Raw genomic sequence first — 16418 nt, 5'->3', positions numbered from 1 at the left:
TGTTTGAACATGAAAGTTCATACTTGACATTAGAAACAGTTTGACCAAATAATCTTAATAAGATGTTCATACACCACCACCCACCATCCATATCTCTTGCATGGCTCAGTCTTTTTCCTCATGGATCAAAACCAACCCGCTAAACAATGTAGATCTGTATTTGAACTCTAGGTGCTAAACATTTGTCATTCCTAAGATTCAACATCAGTCCTTATTTTCTGAGCCATTCTCTTTGTTAAACATGTAATAAAATGTATTTTGTCAATGCAGAGTTTCAAAATAACTTCCCAACAAAATTTATTTTAGAAAAACGTTAAAAAATCGTTTTTATTTTTGGTAGTTTGGTAACAACAAATGTCAATATGTCCCATTTACTTAAGGCCTACCCCTGCCTTCACATTAAAATGTATTTATTGTAAAGTATGCAGGAAACAATGATTTAATATGAGCAGTAGCTTTACACATCAGAATTAGCTCACCACAGCAAAAAACAGCAGAACAGCAAACTGCATTTAGCCAAATGTGGATCAAACTTGTCCGTTTGGTGCATCCCTAGTTGTCAGTTGTCACTACAGTCAAAATGCTTTCAGTGACCACGAAACAGATTCATGAGAGTGGTAAAGTTCTGTATTGTCTTTCTTTCCATAGATTGTTCCACAGTGCAGAGACCAGCTCTCCCTCTTCCATTTCTTGCAATAAACTCTGGAGATGCCAGGAACACACGCTTCATCCGCTCTCTCTCCACTCCAGAAGACAGCCTGTCTTCACCTCACTCCTCACCACCACTGCACTCACCATCCACAGCAATAAATGCAGACTCCCCCTTGACCATTCCTTCAAATGGGATGGTAGATAGCTCTATCAAAGTGAGCGGACACCCTAACAAGCTCCCTACATTTTCCACAACCAGCTCACTCCCTTTGGCGACCCCTACTGAGCAAATGGTCCCATTACAGTGCAGCCAAGACACCCAAACCAATAGAAGCACTCATTCATCCATGGAGCCCATGCCAAACCAGAGGGGAAACCTAGAAACTCTTACAGAAAGGAAAAATGATACAGCAGAGTTGAAGTCTGACCACAGAGCGGAGTCTCCTGCTGTAGCTGTGTCCACTGGAACCCCTGCAGTTCCTGCAGCTCAGACATCCCACGCCAGGAGAGCACTTTTCAGCAATCTTTCATCACACGCACCGGTGAGAAGAACAAAAAGTGAGGGCCACGTTCGGGTGGCTGTAGCCTCAGCTGGGCAGGCCCAGTCAGCAGTACCAGAGGTCTGTACAGATGCCACCATGAATGACCGCCTTTGGAGCAAGCTGGAGCCAGGCAGCCACCGGGACAGCATGTCCTCTTCCTCTAGCATTTCTTCTAGTGACACCGTTATTGACCTGTCCCTGCCTAACCTGGCCAGGAAGAGCCTCACCAGCCTGCCCACAGCCAGCAGCACCTGTGACCCTCACTGGGTCAACTGCCATCACTCAGCTCTAGTCTCTTACGATGCCCTGCGAGTAAGCAAGAGCAAGTCAAACCCCAATCTTCAGCAAAGTGAGTGTCCCAATGATGAGCTTAATCCCCGCCCTCTGCAACCCCCCCAGGACTCAGTGGACTCTCCCAGCAGACTGACTCAAAGGAGGCACACCTGGAGTCGGCTCTACATGGAAGGGCTCAAGCAGTCATCAGCCAGAAGGCCCTCCTCTGCATCTACCATCCCAACTGCTACAACAGCCACAGCCTCCATGTCCAAAAGCCTTGGGGATCTGACCTCTGAGGATATTTCCTGTAACTTTGATAGCAAGTACCGCAGCATCAGCCGCAGCTTCATTGTTAGGCCAACCAGGGACCAGCTGCGCAGGGGCAGCCCACAGAAGTCCCGGCCACTCAGCGATCTGACAGAGCAACTACGGAAGCTGACTGATGTGGAGCCCTTGACCGCTAGTGACTTCGCCCCTGAGAACAAGCCTCAAGAGTCTCAAGAGGAATTCATGGATGAGACCCTGGTGCGGAGGACGTCCTCGAGGAGCCAAAGCAGGGTGCGGTACATTGCAAACAGGGCCAAGAAGGCCCAAGAAAGACAAAGGCTCCAGGGCCTGGTCCAGGGCAGAAGTGCAAGCTTTAGCCTTACTAGTAGCTTTGGCAGTGGAAGTAATGCTAGCCCCATTGAGGAGCGGGGGAACCCCGAAGGGGCGTGTTGCGTGGCCCGGAGTCCCTGCACCAGCCTGGACCTGCTGAGTCAGCTCACCCCTCTAGGATCCCCCTCTCCTAGACAGTCCCAGTTATCCCCAGAGCCCGATAACAGTGAAGTCTTTTTTATGCTCAAACTCTAAGAACTGGCTGACTTGGAACCGAGTATGAGAGACACAGCTTGAAACTTGTTTGGAATACAGTCCAGTTTTTCTCAAGTAGAAATCTTTTTTTAGAAAAAGTCACATATCTTGCAGAATATCTCACAGAAAAACGGTTCACAATGTACATTATTTCAACAGTCTCGCAGAAAACTCTGTTCCTCTGAAATAGTAACCTATGAACAATCACTTCTGCATCTTGAGGTTGTGCAAGATTCATTTTTTTTAGCACTCGCATTCAGAAAACATTGTCAAGAAGCTATGGGAGAGCTAAAAGCAGCAACTACAGCTCTGTCATCTGTTTGCACCAAATGTTAGATAAATGCCAGAATGTATTTAGTGAAAAATACCAGGAGTTTTTATATGACTCTTTATGTTGATTGTGATCTGCTCATGTTTGAGTATTTTTTGGAACTACATGAGTATACAGTAGCAATAGATCACAACCAGAGGACAGGATTTTAAATGATCCATTCTTTTCATTTACTTGAACTGTAATGGTATATTTTAAGTAAGTTGAAAATTAGATAGTCTACGTAATGTCAAGGCGTTATTATCATCAGTAGCCCATACATCCACTAGCAATATTTTGAAAATGATGGCATGGTATCACATTAAACATAATGTACAGTTTGATGCTAAAAGCTATGGCTTGTCTCATGTCTTTACTGAAAAAATAGAAAAAAATTATTCCTACAATGCAGGATGCAATGCAGGAGGAAAGGTCTTCATTTTTAGTATTCTTTGTGTAGTGCTTACATTGTATATTGACCAAGCTGCCAATATTTTGCTAATATCCTGATCTGTGGCATGTCACAGCACTGAGATCCTGTACTTGAAAACATTGGTAGACTACTCCACACCGAGTTTAGAACATTTTATTTGACTGCATGTGTTTTATGCACTGTAATATTTATCCCAATGCTGTGCTTTATTTTACAAAGATTTTTTATATGAAGATTTGTTAATATCCCAAACTTCTTTTTTGGATTGTTTGATGGTGCTCACAAGAGCATCATATCTGAATCCTTGTGTTCCCATTGGTCCGTGGTACTAAAACAAGATGGAAATGATCTGTATCAAAGCACGTTTATTTGTCGACCTGCTGTTTGCACTGCCATGCCAGTTGTTTGTGCAAAATTTTAGGGACAATATTTAAGTCAAACAATGTATAATTATGACCTGAATAAATCTCAAATGAATATTAATGCAAGGTTTCACAGCTCATTTACTTCATGTACACTTCATCAATCAACAGCTGTCTTAGTTCAGAGACAAAGATGAGTCGTTAACAAACCAGTTCAAATGAGCATATACAAGCTGACATGTAAAAAAAAAGAGCTTTGGCCTTGGTTTTGGCAGGGTTTGCTTGCTGCTCTAATTATGGACTCTGCTTGGGTCTGTGTTTACCATCCGTCACCTTTCTCAACCTCTCTGGCACCAACCCACCAGACCCCCTGCAGGAAGGGAGAATGTTCCAGAACAAAGACTTAAGGCTGCAGAAGAGACAACAATCTCAACCAGTCATTAAAGCAGAGAAAAACATCTTTTTTAGTATCACTTAGCAGCCAAGATATGATTTTTTTGGGCTACAGAACTATTTACTTTGACTTTCTTAGTCTCTAGAGTGTGCTATATGGAATAAAACCGTGTCATACTTTAACAGGTTTTGTAAATTCCTCCAAAATATTCTCAAGTATTTGGAAAAGAGTTCTTGGCACAATTAAAATCTCTTTGAAACAGCACAAACACTCTGGACACAAACTATCCATTGAAACCTAATATAATCACAATGATAGAAATGGATTTATGCATACCTTTGAGGAAGCTAATAAAAATGTCTCAGTTCAGAATCAGTTCTCTGACAACCCCCCTGGAGTACCTGTCAATTCTGCAATAAATATGTAAGCACATAATCCGCATTGTACCAGATGTAGACAACAACAACTGGATCAAATTTACTTAAAACATTAAACTAACCGCAAAGCTCTAATCCTAAATCTTAAAATCTAAGAAGTGTTGCCACCATTCCATGTTTTCTCAGGACACGGATTTGTCAGTCAAAGGCTTGTCCATTGTCAAGTCTATGGTTACCAAAACTGACGGCCACCTCTGGTGAGCTGTCAGACACTGCCAGGCCTCTTATTCAGCTCTGTAAGACTTTCTGAAGCATGACATGCTCATTTTAGCACCACAGACTCCACTCCAGCCAGCACACAAACACAAAAGACAGCTTCATTAGGATTCCAAGAAAACCGCCGAGTCCCTCTTAAAGCCGTATTTATCTAGACAATTTGGCATGACTTGGCCTCTCAACTGAAACCTCCAAGTCCTGTTTAGCACTTCAGGCCTGAGAGAATGTTTTTGTCTCAGAGAGTGAACGTGGCCCCTCGTTTTTAGATGAGTTCACTGCCTTCAAAGGTTTTATGGAAACAAATCCATTTGGTTTGTGGGCTTATGCTAAAACTTTTAGGAATTTTTCTAAGACAAAGAAACAAAACAGCGTTTTGTGTATATTATTACCAAGATATTATTTGTAGCAGATTATATAATCTTTGAGTTTTGGAGGTTGGTTTTAACTGACGCTGGACAATGGTGCAAATTGCTTAGTTTGCTTACATTTGTATTTACTGCCCTGACCTCAACTGTAAGAGGGCTACAACAACTTGATATTTGATCACATGTTCCCACAGTTACTGTATAATACTTATGTTGAGGAGTCCCTCAGGTTTACTCAGGAGGGAGAGGAAATGTTCTCCAGAACAAAATCTCTTCCTCTGACTCTGTGGGATCTCCAATCCATCCACCTGTAAGATCATTGCCCCCCTCCCACTTCCCCAAACCACTTGACCACCTCCCCTTCCCTTTTTGTAGATCCTATCATGTAATATTACAAAAGCAAGTGTGGTAACCGTCAGAACTTCCGACCTCCAAAACCACTGGCATGATAAGTTAGATAATAGTATATTGTAATTAATTTCATTTCTTAGCATTAGTTTGTGTGATGAGAGAAATAAAATCACAGTATGCCACCACCTGAAGCACAAAATCCCCATAACTCACACAAGCCTTAACATGTAGGTGTGGCAATAATTCTATAGTAGAATACATCTGGCTTCAATAATTTATATCTCTCTTCAGACTTTATTCTGCCAAAACCTCAACCTCAACAGTCATGGGTTTTATCTTTCTTTGAGGCCCTCTCTCCTCCCTCTATGTCCTCCCCCATATAAACCCCCACTATGCTCTGCTGCGCACAACCCTTCCCACTGCCCACTTGTAAGATTTGTTGTGAATTTCTTACACATTTTCCTGGAGTTGTCCCTCATTCATAAGTCAAGGTTTTTATCCACACTGCATGTGAGGTAAGGACACTTTTATTGTAGGTATTTTCCTGTGATGTTTATCATAATTAAGCATATTTTCTCATACAAATTAATGATGATGTGTATTGTAAATGCTGTATGTTCTTGGTCAGTCTGAATTTGACAGATAAATCCAGAGAAAAGTATTAATCTGTTATTTTCAGGCTCGTGGCAACATGAAAGGCTGCATAACTTTAGTCTTCTGTGTGGCAACCCTCAGTGCATGGGCATTCACTGCAGGTAAGACACACACACCACCAAGGTGAACACCACATACGTTACTGCAATCTATAATAATGTCCTGGCTAAAGAGATATCAAATGATTTTATTACAAAATAAGTTAAACTATCTGGCTTATAGCCATCAGAAAAGGCGTATCAGACAAAATGTTTTACCAAATTTGAAACATGCAAGCTACAATTTGCAATGTGAGATCATTTCCTCTTCAAACGTATCTGCTATTTGTAAGTGTTAATCATTTGTGAAATGTGACACTGCCACAGTTATAATCTGCATGTAAGCAGTGCTTTCACTGTGCTTTCGTGGAATGTGCAGCAGTGGACGCTCAGGAAACAAAAACACAAGCCACTGCTCAAAGTGACTTGTTTACTTCCCACCCTTTGTTATGTTTTAAAGGATCAGTAATCAGAATGGTATTGAACTACTTTTGGAGCCAATTATGCCACCGTAACAGTAACAACTGAGCTGAAAGTGATTTTTAGTTCAGTTTTTAGTTTCTAGTAAGCAGAACTGCTGTGGTCACAGAAATTATTAAGTGACTTGATATTTCCTTTTGTTTCTTTGTTATGGGACAACTGTTGCCAGTTGAAAATGGAGTGAATTTCGTCTGCATGCTGTAATTTGGCAAAGCAGTTTGTTCAGGAGTTGGGACTATTTATTTGAGCCCAGCTATCCCTAGGAATTGTGTTCATATTGGACAATTTCACCCCTCCAGGTTTGCGTCCAGTGCCAACATTTAGTACCAATGCAATGTCGAGGTGTGCAGGTTGGTGTGGTGGATGGGTGTGTAGTGCATCCGCCTTTCATGTAGGAGACTTGAGTTAGTGTCCCGTCACAAACCTGTTTGCTTTAAAAAAAAAAAAAAAACAACCACAATCTTTCTCTAACCTTGAACATACCATATTTGCCAAGTTTTGGTGCTAAAATCAAGACTTTTGAGAGGAAGGGAACTCTCAGGCTGGCTCTACCAAACCTGAAGTAAAAAGCTGGTTAGTTATAGAGTCCACCAAACCACAATGGCTTGTGACTGGCTGACTTGTCTAGTAGTCACAGTAACCCAAAGCTCGAGGCTTTGTTAGTGAAGTTTTACAGTACAAAATAGTCACTCTGGAAATCAGTGTGACCTTGACAAAAGTCAAAAATAAGCACTGTTTGCACACCTTTATCTTTTGTCCAAATTTTGTTTCTTGCCTTGAGAAAGACCAACTGTGGTCAAAGTGTTGGTTATACAATGAAAATCACTGAAACTTTGTGTGCGGTCATATTTTCTTGTATTGTAAATAAGTAAGTAAAGTTTCTTTATTATAGCACCTTTCACAGAGCAAGGTCATAAAGTGCTTCATAAGAGTAAAATTGTTAAAGAAATCAGACCATGAAAATAATATAATAATCTATGCCATTGCTATGACCAGCACCCAGTCTTTGGTGTGCATGTATCAGGTAGTTGCTGCTGATTCTACAAATTCTGTTTCTATCAAACAATTTCACCAACTAGTCAACTTACATTCTGAAAAACTGTGGTGCTTAATGGCTCCACCTAATAAGGTTTCACTCAACCAATGAGATCATTTCCTCTGCCAGAGCAGCCTTGCTTCTGCAAGCTGTCTGCATAGCTAAAGCCCCAGCTTTCCACCAGCGGGCTCTGGCAGACCTACAAGAAGAGGTCACGCTCCCAAATCATTCCTCACATTTGACTCTTTCCCCACTGGCACTGCTGGACTGCTGGAGTCTTATCAAAGCACAGAGGGGGCACCATCCACTGTGGCAGCATCCCATTTCTCACCAGTGGAGGGGCTAACGCCTTGCTGTGGTCTAGAAAGCACTGTGATAAATCAATTAACCATGTGGAGAGAAGACTCTGCAGGCAGGCGGTGAACTGACAGGCATCTCCGCAGATCATAAGACCTGCCATCCTCTCTAGAGGAGGCTGACAGAGTGTCATGGGCTTTATGTGACCCAACCAGGCTGGGTTTTTCTATTGCATTCAATTATGAAGAACTTGAACCCCTGGCACCTCCACTCAACCCCCCTTCCTTTCTCTGACTGACCCTGGCAGGGCATGTTAGGTCCTGCTGGACACGCTGGGAATGCCATTGGTCACAGTTACGGCAAAAGGAAAACAACTCTGTGTCAGGGGAGGGGGTGTGATGGTGGGAGGGGGGGTTTCATCCCCTGCTCTGATTACATGGTGAAAGGGGGGTTGAAGAACTGCACCGGAGCACATCCTTAAGGACATCCTTGGGGCCCTGTGGGGAATGTGTTCCCCCACAGGGCCCCAGATACCCCCCTCGTTGTACCTTGCAACTGTCCACTCAGTGTTGAGCCCTTTTCTGCAGGTCCCTTGAAAAGCAACCGACAACAAAACTTCCATTGTCCCTCAGTGGTTGTTTGGCTTATTTACTGCTGTGGTGGAGAGAAAAACACATGAAGGGGACTCAAAGAAACAATATGCTTCATTAGGCTTTCAGAGGCTGCTCCACACATAAGCTTGTAGACATGAAACCTGACCACTAATCAGCCAAAGAACTAAATCCTCTCATCTTTGTGCTGATACTCATGCTTGATTACTTTGACTTTCTTCATTACAGGAATCCAAAATTTACTGATGTGTTTGATTTTCCACTCTAGATGCCAAGGAGTTATCCATCACCACTATAAAGGTATTCTTTTTCTCCCTCTCTTGACCAGAACGCCAAGGTGGGAATGGCCTTTTGCAGCTGTGAAACAGTCTTATTGGCTCAACAGACACTTTCTTAAATGACACTCACAGTTCATTACAAGTCAGGTCTTATTTTTGTAGCTTTGACCTTTATTCCTGTCAGTAATAAACACATTGTACTGTTATGCACTGGTGATTTTCCTGATATCTGGTACTACATTGAAATAAAAAAGAAGTCTGACAGCAAGAAACACGAGCAGTCAGATGATCAGACAGATTGTAAACAGATCTCCACATTAGTCAAACTTGAGGTGGAAGAGAAAAAAAGTATGAACAGTAAATGCTACTATACCTATCCAACCTTATCTCAGGATGTGAATAAGTAAGAAAGCTCAGCTCCACTGTTGCTTTTTCTGTCGTGATCTCAACATTACCAATGTAGTAACCACCTCAAGTGTGAATATAATTTTGAGTCCTTCAGATATACACAAGCAAGCATGAGCACACAAGCAGGTAAGTGAGCAAGGCCATGCACGTCACAGCTGCATATCTATGTATATCAGCCTTGCCAGGTGCAGAAAATAAATAATCATACAAACATTCCAGAATTATTGTATTTCAGGGCAAACAGTCTCACATTCACATTCAGACTGCAGAATGCCCAAAGTTTGCAATATAGATGAATCTGTGCCAAAAATGCATCCTTGTATAAAGGCAAATAGGCTTCAGGTATAGCATGTTTTCCAATAACCAAACCGAACAAAACTTGAAGCATATTAACAAAATGTAAATCAAGCCAAATGTAAACCATACCAAATCAAACCTAAAGCATACCATACCATACCATACTATACTATACCATACCAAACCAAACTTAAACCATACCAACCCAAACCATACCAAATTGCACAACATTTTTACTATTATGGGAAAAAACTGACACAATGATGTCAAAATGATATCACATTTACAGGTTTTAGGTATTATTGATTGTGCATTTTACAAATATGATATGTCATTCATGCAACAATACTGATGCATACGTGTTGGTAAAAAGCATGTCTCAGGCCTTTCAGACCACCTTCAACTTTGACCTAGTGTATTTATCGTATTTGTGCACAGTTTTTCTGGACAATGAGGGCTTGCCAGCGACATTTCAGGTCCAATCACTTACAGCTTGACATCTGAATAGAGTGGTTAAAATAATGCAGATAATCTGTTGGTTTGTTTACAACATATCCGATGGACAAAACTAAGAATTAAGTAAAAAAAATGAATTATTCTAAATTATCAGTTATTTAATGCAACTGCACATGGCTAGCACACTGCACCTTCTCTATCTAAGTTTGTAATGAATGCAGAATTGTGTAAATCCAAAGTAAAACATGAAAATCACCTAAATGTAGCAGTGCATTTTTCACTAGCAGTGATTTCTTTATACTCCAGTTTTTTTTTCTTTTTAGATTCATATCCTCCTAATATTTGATGCACTGTATTACCCTTGATCCCCCACAGTCCCCATTTAAATGAGAATGTTTGTTCTGTTTCCTCAGCAAGAACCATACACCATGACCAAAGGCTCTGGAGGAGAGCTAGAGGGCTACTGCATCGACCTGATATCTGAGCTCTCCAAGAAGCTGGGTTTCAGGTACAAACTGCACCTGGTGAAGGACAACCGCTACGGAGCCATGGACTCCAGTGGCAACTGGAATGGCATGATTGGTGAGGTCATCAGAGGGGTAAGTCACTGATGGAGGAGGGTCAGACCGTACACACAAAATGGGATGCAGTGACTAACAGTGACAGAGTATGTAGTGTGACATACTGTACGTAATGTCATACGACTTATTGTGTGCATGTTTCTCGACCATGAGCCTGTTTTTTAAGCTCCAAACTGCCAACACTGCATGAGTGAATTAGGAATTTATGTGTGCCAATTCCATCTACCAGGAGGCTGACCTGGCTGTGGCCTCGCTGACCCTCACTGCAGTCAGAGAGCAGTTTGTGGACATGACCACTCCCTTCATGCAAACAGGCATCGGCTTTATCCTGCACAAAGATGTGGCCTCTGAAGAAAGCACCTTCAGCCTCTTGTCACCCTTCTCCACCGACATGTGGGTGGGTCTCCTCATCGCATTCTTGCTGACTGGTCTCTGCATATTCCTGGTGGGCAGGTAAGTACAGTACAGTACATGACAGTGCTTGACCTCAGCATTCCACTTTGAATATGTGAAATGCATGTTTTTATCTATTTAGCTTCATGATTTTCCACACATTCATTGTAGAATATAACATGCCTCAAAACTCATGTGGTACAGTGTGAGACAGACTGACACCAAGATTTTATTAGAAATGGTATGGAAATGGCACCGAACAGGACCGCAAGGCCCTGCAAAGAGTAGTTTGATTGGCTGAACATACAATAGGCGGTGCTCCACACTGCCTGAAGTATATTTATACCAGACGTGGCAAGGATAAGGCTCGGAGAACCATTGAGGATCCCAATCTCCCAGATAACGGCCTTTTCTCCCTGCTGCTGTCAGAGAGAAGGTACCGGATACATCAGGCCAGCACTGAGAGGCACCCTCAGGCCCCTAGGATCCTAAATGAGGTCACTGCCTAAGACTGCACATAGGTCAACTTTAGTAGTGTTTTTGTTTTTCTTCTCCCAGGATCAGTCCCACTGAATGGGCAGAGCCGGGCACAGAGGACTACAACTTCACGTTGCTGCACAGCTTCTGGTACATCACTGGAGCTCTCACCCTGCAAGGTAATCCAGCAGCCAGCTAAACTGTATCCATCCATCCAGCACTACTATGCAGTGTCTTAGGCTACAGTGCAGGTTGGTCTGAGTACAGGTTTTGGCATTAGACCTCAGGAAGCTGCGCACATCAAGAAATAGTTCCAGCATGTAACTCCAGATGGTGATGCAGGTACCACATGAGGCCGGTTGTCTCCCTTTGCTACTGTTTGCACCCTCTGGTTAGATGCTTAACTGTACACCTTGTACTGGCACTGGCATAGAGTTGAATCTAATCTAATCCTAAACCACAAACTGTATTTTTTACATTTCAGGATTAAACAAAAGCGGTACAACATACATATCAGTGAGCTTTAGATGTGTTGGTAGGTATTTTTTGAATTTTGGACAAAGCCAGGCAAGCTGATTCCCCTTGCTTTTGGTCTTTATGCTAAGCTAGGACTCGAGCTCCGTACTTAAGAGTACTCTACTGATGTGGCATTGGAATCCTGTAATATTGTCAGACTCAGGATGAACAGTCACACTTCCTCTTCCATGTCAAAACCTGATGCCCACTTTACCCACAATGCAATGTACCAACAGGTCAGTCAAACATTTGGGTGTGTTGTGCCAGTAGCAGTTAATGAATCCAAAATGTTGAACTAATCTTTTAATTCTGCACATGATACATTACTCAAAATTGAACCCTGACTTTATTGGTTTGAACTGAGCCTGAGTTTAAATCAAAAACAACATCATTTCAGCTTTAAAAGGAGAGTGTTTACAGTCTCACTGCTGCCCTAGTCATTCGACACTTTGTACTGAAAAGCACAGCCATTTGTCTGCTGTCTGTGCCCTCCCAGGTGCTGGTCCTCACCCTAAAGCCCTGTCTGGATGTGTAGTCAGTGCCATCTGGTGGCTGTTTGCTGTACTGCTGCTGGCCTGCTACTTTGCCAACTTCAACTCCATGCTGCATTCTAATAATAAACACGTCTCCATCAAGAGCTTTGAAGACCTTGCCAACCAGGATGTGATAGATTATGGCACAGTGGAAGCTGGTTCCACCATGCTTTTCTTTAAGGTACAGTCAGTAGTTGCTAACTAGGGTTTATGGGCACAACAACTGGTTCATAATACCTGAGACGGGTTGATAAAACTGAATGTGCTCCTGATATCTTGTACACTCAGAATACAGTGTTGAGGAAGATTAAATTATTATGATTTTTATTCTTTTCTCTCCCCCAGAATTCCAACAACCCTGTCTACCGGCGCATCTACCAGCACATGGAGCGTAAGAAGAGCTATGTGTCCAGCATGGAGGAGGGTGTTCGCCGTGCCCAGGAGGGAAACTTTGCCTTCATCGGTGAAGCAGTGTCCTTGGACTTGGCAGTGGCTCGCTACTGTAAACTGACCCGCTCCCAGGAAGTCATTGCTATGAGAGCCTACACTATTGCAGCACCTCTGGGTGAGTCAGGGTGTCGGGATGTTTTTTTTTTTTTTTCCTTGAAAGACAGATTTTTCAGAACACTTACCACAGATCACTCCTCAGTGAATCAATGAGGCCTGTATTGTGACAAATTGTCTTCTGTTACTTCAGGCCACAAATTGTGTATTTTTTTTATGTGATTATATTTTATTTCAAATTATTCTGATGTCATAAATTTTTGTTGAGACAATTCCTGGTGAATTCAAGGTGACGATATGTTCAAGGTGTATATGTATATGTCTACATGTTCTTTCAGTGTCCTCGGGTCAGAACTCCTTGACATCTACGACATGGAGGCACCAAAGACATACATTTTCATATTCATACACACAGTGTCTTCAACACTGTACTAATCAATATATATATATATATATATTATCAGTAATGGATAAATGTGTAATGTGAGAGGTGTTGCTTATAGTGCAAAACACAGAGAATTATCAATAACTCTGCAGTTCCCCTCAGCTTTATGGAGGTTTTTATCCTCTCTTAGTTCTTAGCAGCAGGAAGCTGTTTTCAGTGGAAAAGCTCCAAAAACTCACTACACACTACTTGTTCAGCACCAAACATCAGACACACAAAGTTAGGAACTAGCTGGTGAATACAGTTAACCATTTAGCAGCTAAGGAGCCAGATATTTCCCTCAGGAACTCATAGAGCTTAAACTACAGCTACAAGGAAAGTGAATATTGGACTAATATTCATCAGGTGGGCACAAAAACAATTCCAAATAAATGCTAATGTTGCTCTGTGTCTGCTTGATGTGCAAATAGACAACTGTTTGCGAACACATTATCCATATCAACTTTATAGGGTGATGAGTGTCCAAAACAATGATTCATGTACCTTAGTTGGAGATTTAAGTCAGTTTTTTTGGTTGTTGTCATTGGGCGTCTGTGGCTCAGGAGGTAGCGCAGGTCGTCCACTAATCAGAAGATTAGAAGGTTTGATTCCCGGCTCCACCAGTCCACATGTCAAAGTGTCCTTGGGCAAGATACTGAACCCCAAATTGCTCCTGATGGCTGTGCCATTGGTGTGTGAATGATTACTTCCCACTGATGCGCAGGTTGGCACCTTGCATGGTAGCCCCTGCCATCAGCATATGAATGTGTGTGTAAATGTGGCTTGTAGTGTAAAAAGCGCTTTGAGTGGTCGGACGACTAGAAAGGCGCTTTATAAGTACAGTCCATTTACCATTTACCATTTGTTGTTATGCTTTGTTTTGATGCAAGGGCCTTAACCTTCAAAATCTGCTTTCCCAAAAGTATGTGGACACCCATGTCCACAGATTTTCCCAATTTGCTGTGGAAGAACTTGACTGGGGTGCAAGGAATACCTGCACCCCAGGTATCCCCTTTGGGAGCTCTGACTCAATTGACTTCATCCCCATCCAGCACCTTTGGGAACTGTTGGAGCTCACTAATGCTCTTGTGGCTGAATGGGAGCAAATCCCTGCAGAGGTACTAAAGGTCTCCTCCTTGCTCTTCCAGGTTCTCCATGGGTTAAAAACCTAACCATTGCCATCCTCCAGCTCAGTGAATCCGGTGAGCTGACATACCTGCGGGAGAAGTGGTGGGCCAGCAGCTGTATGGGAGATGATGGGGCTCACACCTCTGAGGCCCTGCAGCCCCATGACCTGCGGGGTCTCTTCATCCTCCTTGGCATGGGACTGGGTGTTGGGCTGCTGCTGGCCCTGCTGGAGCTCCTATCCAAGGCCCAAAACCAAGCTAAGGATGGCAAGGTAGGAGTGGAACAGTATCGCACAGTGTGATCACATCCTAGACTGTTTGGTCACATTATGATATTTTTTCTCTTCTGTCACAGAAATCATGCTGTTCTGTGTTGACATCAGAGCTGAATCGGCGGTTTGGCAGTGGAGGGGAGAGCGCAGAGCAGGACACTACAGACAAAAGCAAAGCCTAAAAGAAATGCTTACATGTTCGATTTTGACAGGATAGTGTCAAAGATGAGGATAAGCTGAGTGTTTTCTTCCTGTTCCATCAAACAATTTAGCTTTCTGTGTTTCCATGGTAACAGTCATATGTTGTGTAGTTATTCAGTGTGTTTCATATTTTTCCAGAACAGCATGGTGACCACATGAATCATCATCATCAACCAGCAGCTACAGTGTATTAAGCAACAAACTAAGGGACTTACAACTTCAGACTGTCTGCAAATATACTAATCCTAAGATTTGTTTACTGTTGAAGATCAAGAGATTTTTTTTCCCATCAAAGGTTATCAAATGTCCACATCCCCCCCCCCCCCCACTAATTTAACTGTATCTCTTCTTGAATCATAATAGTGTAATAACATTTTTTTACAGCTTGTATCCTCCAAATAAATCCCCTTATATCCCAAATGCTCTCTTGTCTCAAAGCACATACAATATAATACTACTTTCCACCATTCTGGGAAATTGGTCTTTGACTACATCTTTAGTAAAACATTTTTAATACGTGGAACATTAAAAACAACAACAATATATAAAACAACAAACACCAGCAGTACTAACAAGCACACTACAGGATGTTAGAAAAGTAGTAAAAAAAACAACAACTTTGATTTCATGTTTACAGCTGCACAAGTACATATTTTTATTTAAACAATGGATTAAATGATGTGTAATGTGAAAGAGATCACTCATAGTGACAAACCAATACCAACTCTGCAGTTCCTCTCAGCTCTAATGAGCTTTTTTTTTTTTTTTTAACCTTTTTTACCTCATTGTTTGGTTTTGCGGAACACAAAATCTGCTTAATGAAGCTTGTTTCCAGCAGCAACATGCAGCTGTTTTCAGTGAAGGAGCTCAGATAAACCCACTGTACACTACCTGCCCAGCACCAAACAGCAGACAGACAAAGTTGGCGACAAGCTGGTGAACATAGTGGAGTATTAAGCAGCTAAAGAGCCAGATATTTGCCTCTGGGGTTGGTGGAGAGCAAAACAGAAAGGAGAGTGAATATTGGACTTGATATGTCAATATCATATTCAGCTTCTTTTGCTGCCTCCAAGTTGTAAATCCCAAACAAAACAATGAACACAGTTTTAAATTTAAATTGGATCATTTCCACTCAGAAAAGCCCAAGTGAATAAGAAACATACATTAAGTCTCACCAGCAAGATTTTATTTCGGCTTGTCAGAAAAGTCTTTGAAGCAACATTTAGACTTTAGCAGAGCAAAGAATATTATCCATTTTGTTTACCTGCTTATTCCCATTCCATGTCATGATCCTCAAACAAAACTCATGCAAATAAGAACATACAAACTGAACACGTATGGAAGAAGAGATGAGTGTTAGACCCAGGATACTGTCAATAACATATTCATGCACTCTCTAGGCATATTATAACAGTGTGTTTGAAACAGATGGAGAGAAGATTATGCAGGAATGATTTCAAAGGTTTATAAAACCATTTTTAGGTTTGTGAAAACTTGCATTGGAATCCATTGTAACCAACAGGAACTCTAGCAGACCACAGCCTCTATGATCTGTAAACTTACAACTTTAATAGTGGACTTTGAGCCTACAGTGGGTGAGTATTAGATACTCCAAAGATAGATTTTGGATGGAGTTGACTCCTTAA

At 42.0% G+C, this 16418-nt stretch overlaps 2 protein-coding genes across 6 annotated transcripts in view; both read left to right on the top strand.

Moving 5' to 3' along the window:
- Positions 1–3547, top strand: part of plch2a (phospholipase C, eta 2a) — a 218964-nt gene extending 215417 nt beyond the window's left edge. For 3 of the 5 annotated variants that reach the window (XM_044352228.1, XM_044352226.1, XM_044352231.1), the window contains one exon: positions 649–3547. In XM_044352228.1, the coding sequence (XP_044208163.1) occupies positions 649–2321 (1673 nt within the window). In that variant the 3' untranslated portion in view covers positions 2322–3547. The remainder of the gene's footprint in view (positions 1–648) is intronic. The other 2 variants (XM_044352229.1, XM_044352230.1) reach the window with 2 other exon arrangements.
- Positions 3548–5583: 2036 nt separating this feature from the next.
- Positions 5584–15166, top strand: LOC122982619 (probable glutamate receptor). Its single transcript, XM_044352034.1, has 10 exons — positions 5584–5704; positions 5869–5944; positions 8574–8605; positions 10158–10343; positions 10555–10778; positions 11277–11374; positions 12208–12425; positions 12590–12809; positions 14321–14571; positions 14655–15166. Exons 2-10 carry the CDS (start codon positions 5881–5883, stop codon positions 14751–14753), a joined length of 1392 nt encoding a protein of 463 aa, XP_044207969.1. The 5' UTR covers positions 5584–5704; positions 5869–5880; the 3' UTR covers positions 14754–15166.
- Positions 15167–16418: the final 1252 nt, after the last annotated feature.

Source organism: Thunnus albacares, chromosome 5 (genome assembly GCF_914725855.1).
Source record: "Thunnus albacares chromosome 5, fThuAlb1.1, whole genome shotgun sequence".
Taxonomy (NCBI): Eukaryota; Metazoa; Chordata; class Actinopteri; order Scombriformes; family Scombridae; genus Thunnus; species Thunnus albacares.
The sequence above is the reverse complement of the archived record's forward strand: the minus strand, read 5'-3'. Positions and strand labels throughout refer to the sequence as shown.

Bases quoted from the DNA above. Each gene is read 5' to 3' on its own strand.
- LOC122982619 (XM_044352034.1), top strand. From the start codon at position 5,881: ATGAAAGGCTGCATAACTTTAGTCTTCTGTGTGGCAACCCTCAGTGCA. The intron at 11,375-12,207 runs GTAATCCAGCAG...GTGCCCTCCCAG, and splicing joins TGGAGCTCTCACCCTGCAAG to GTGCTGGTCCTCACCCTAAA. The intron at 12,426-12,589 runs GTACAGTCAGTA...TCTCTCCCCCAG, and splicing joins CCACCATGCTTTTCTTTAAG to AATTCCAACAACCCTGTCTA.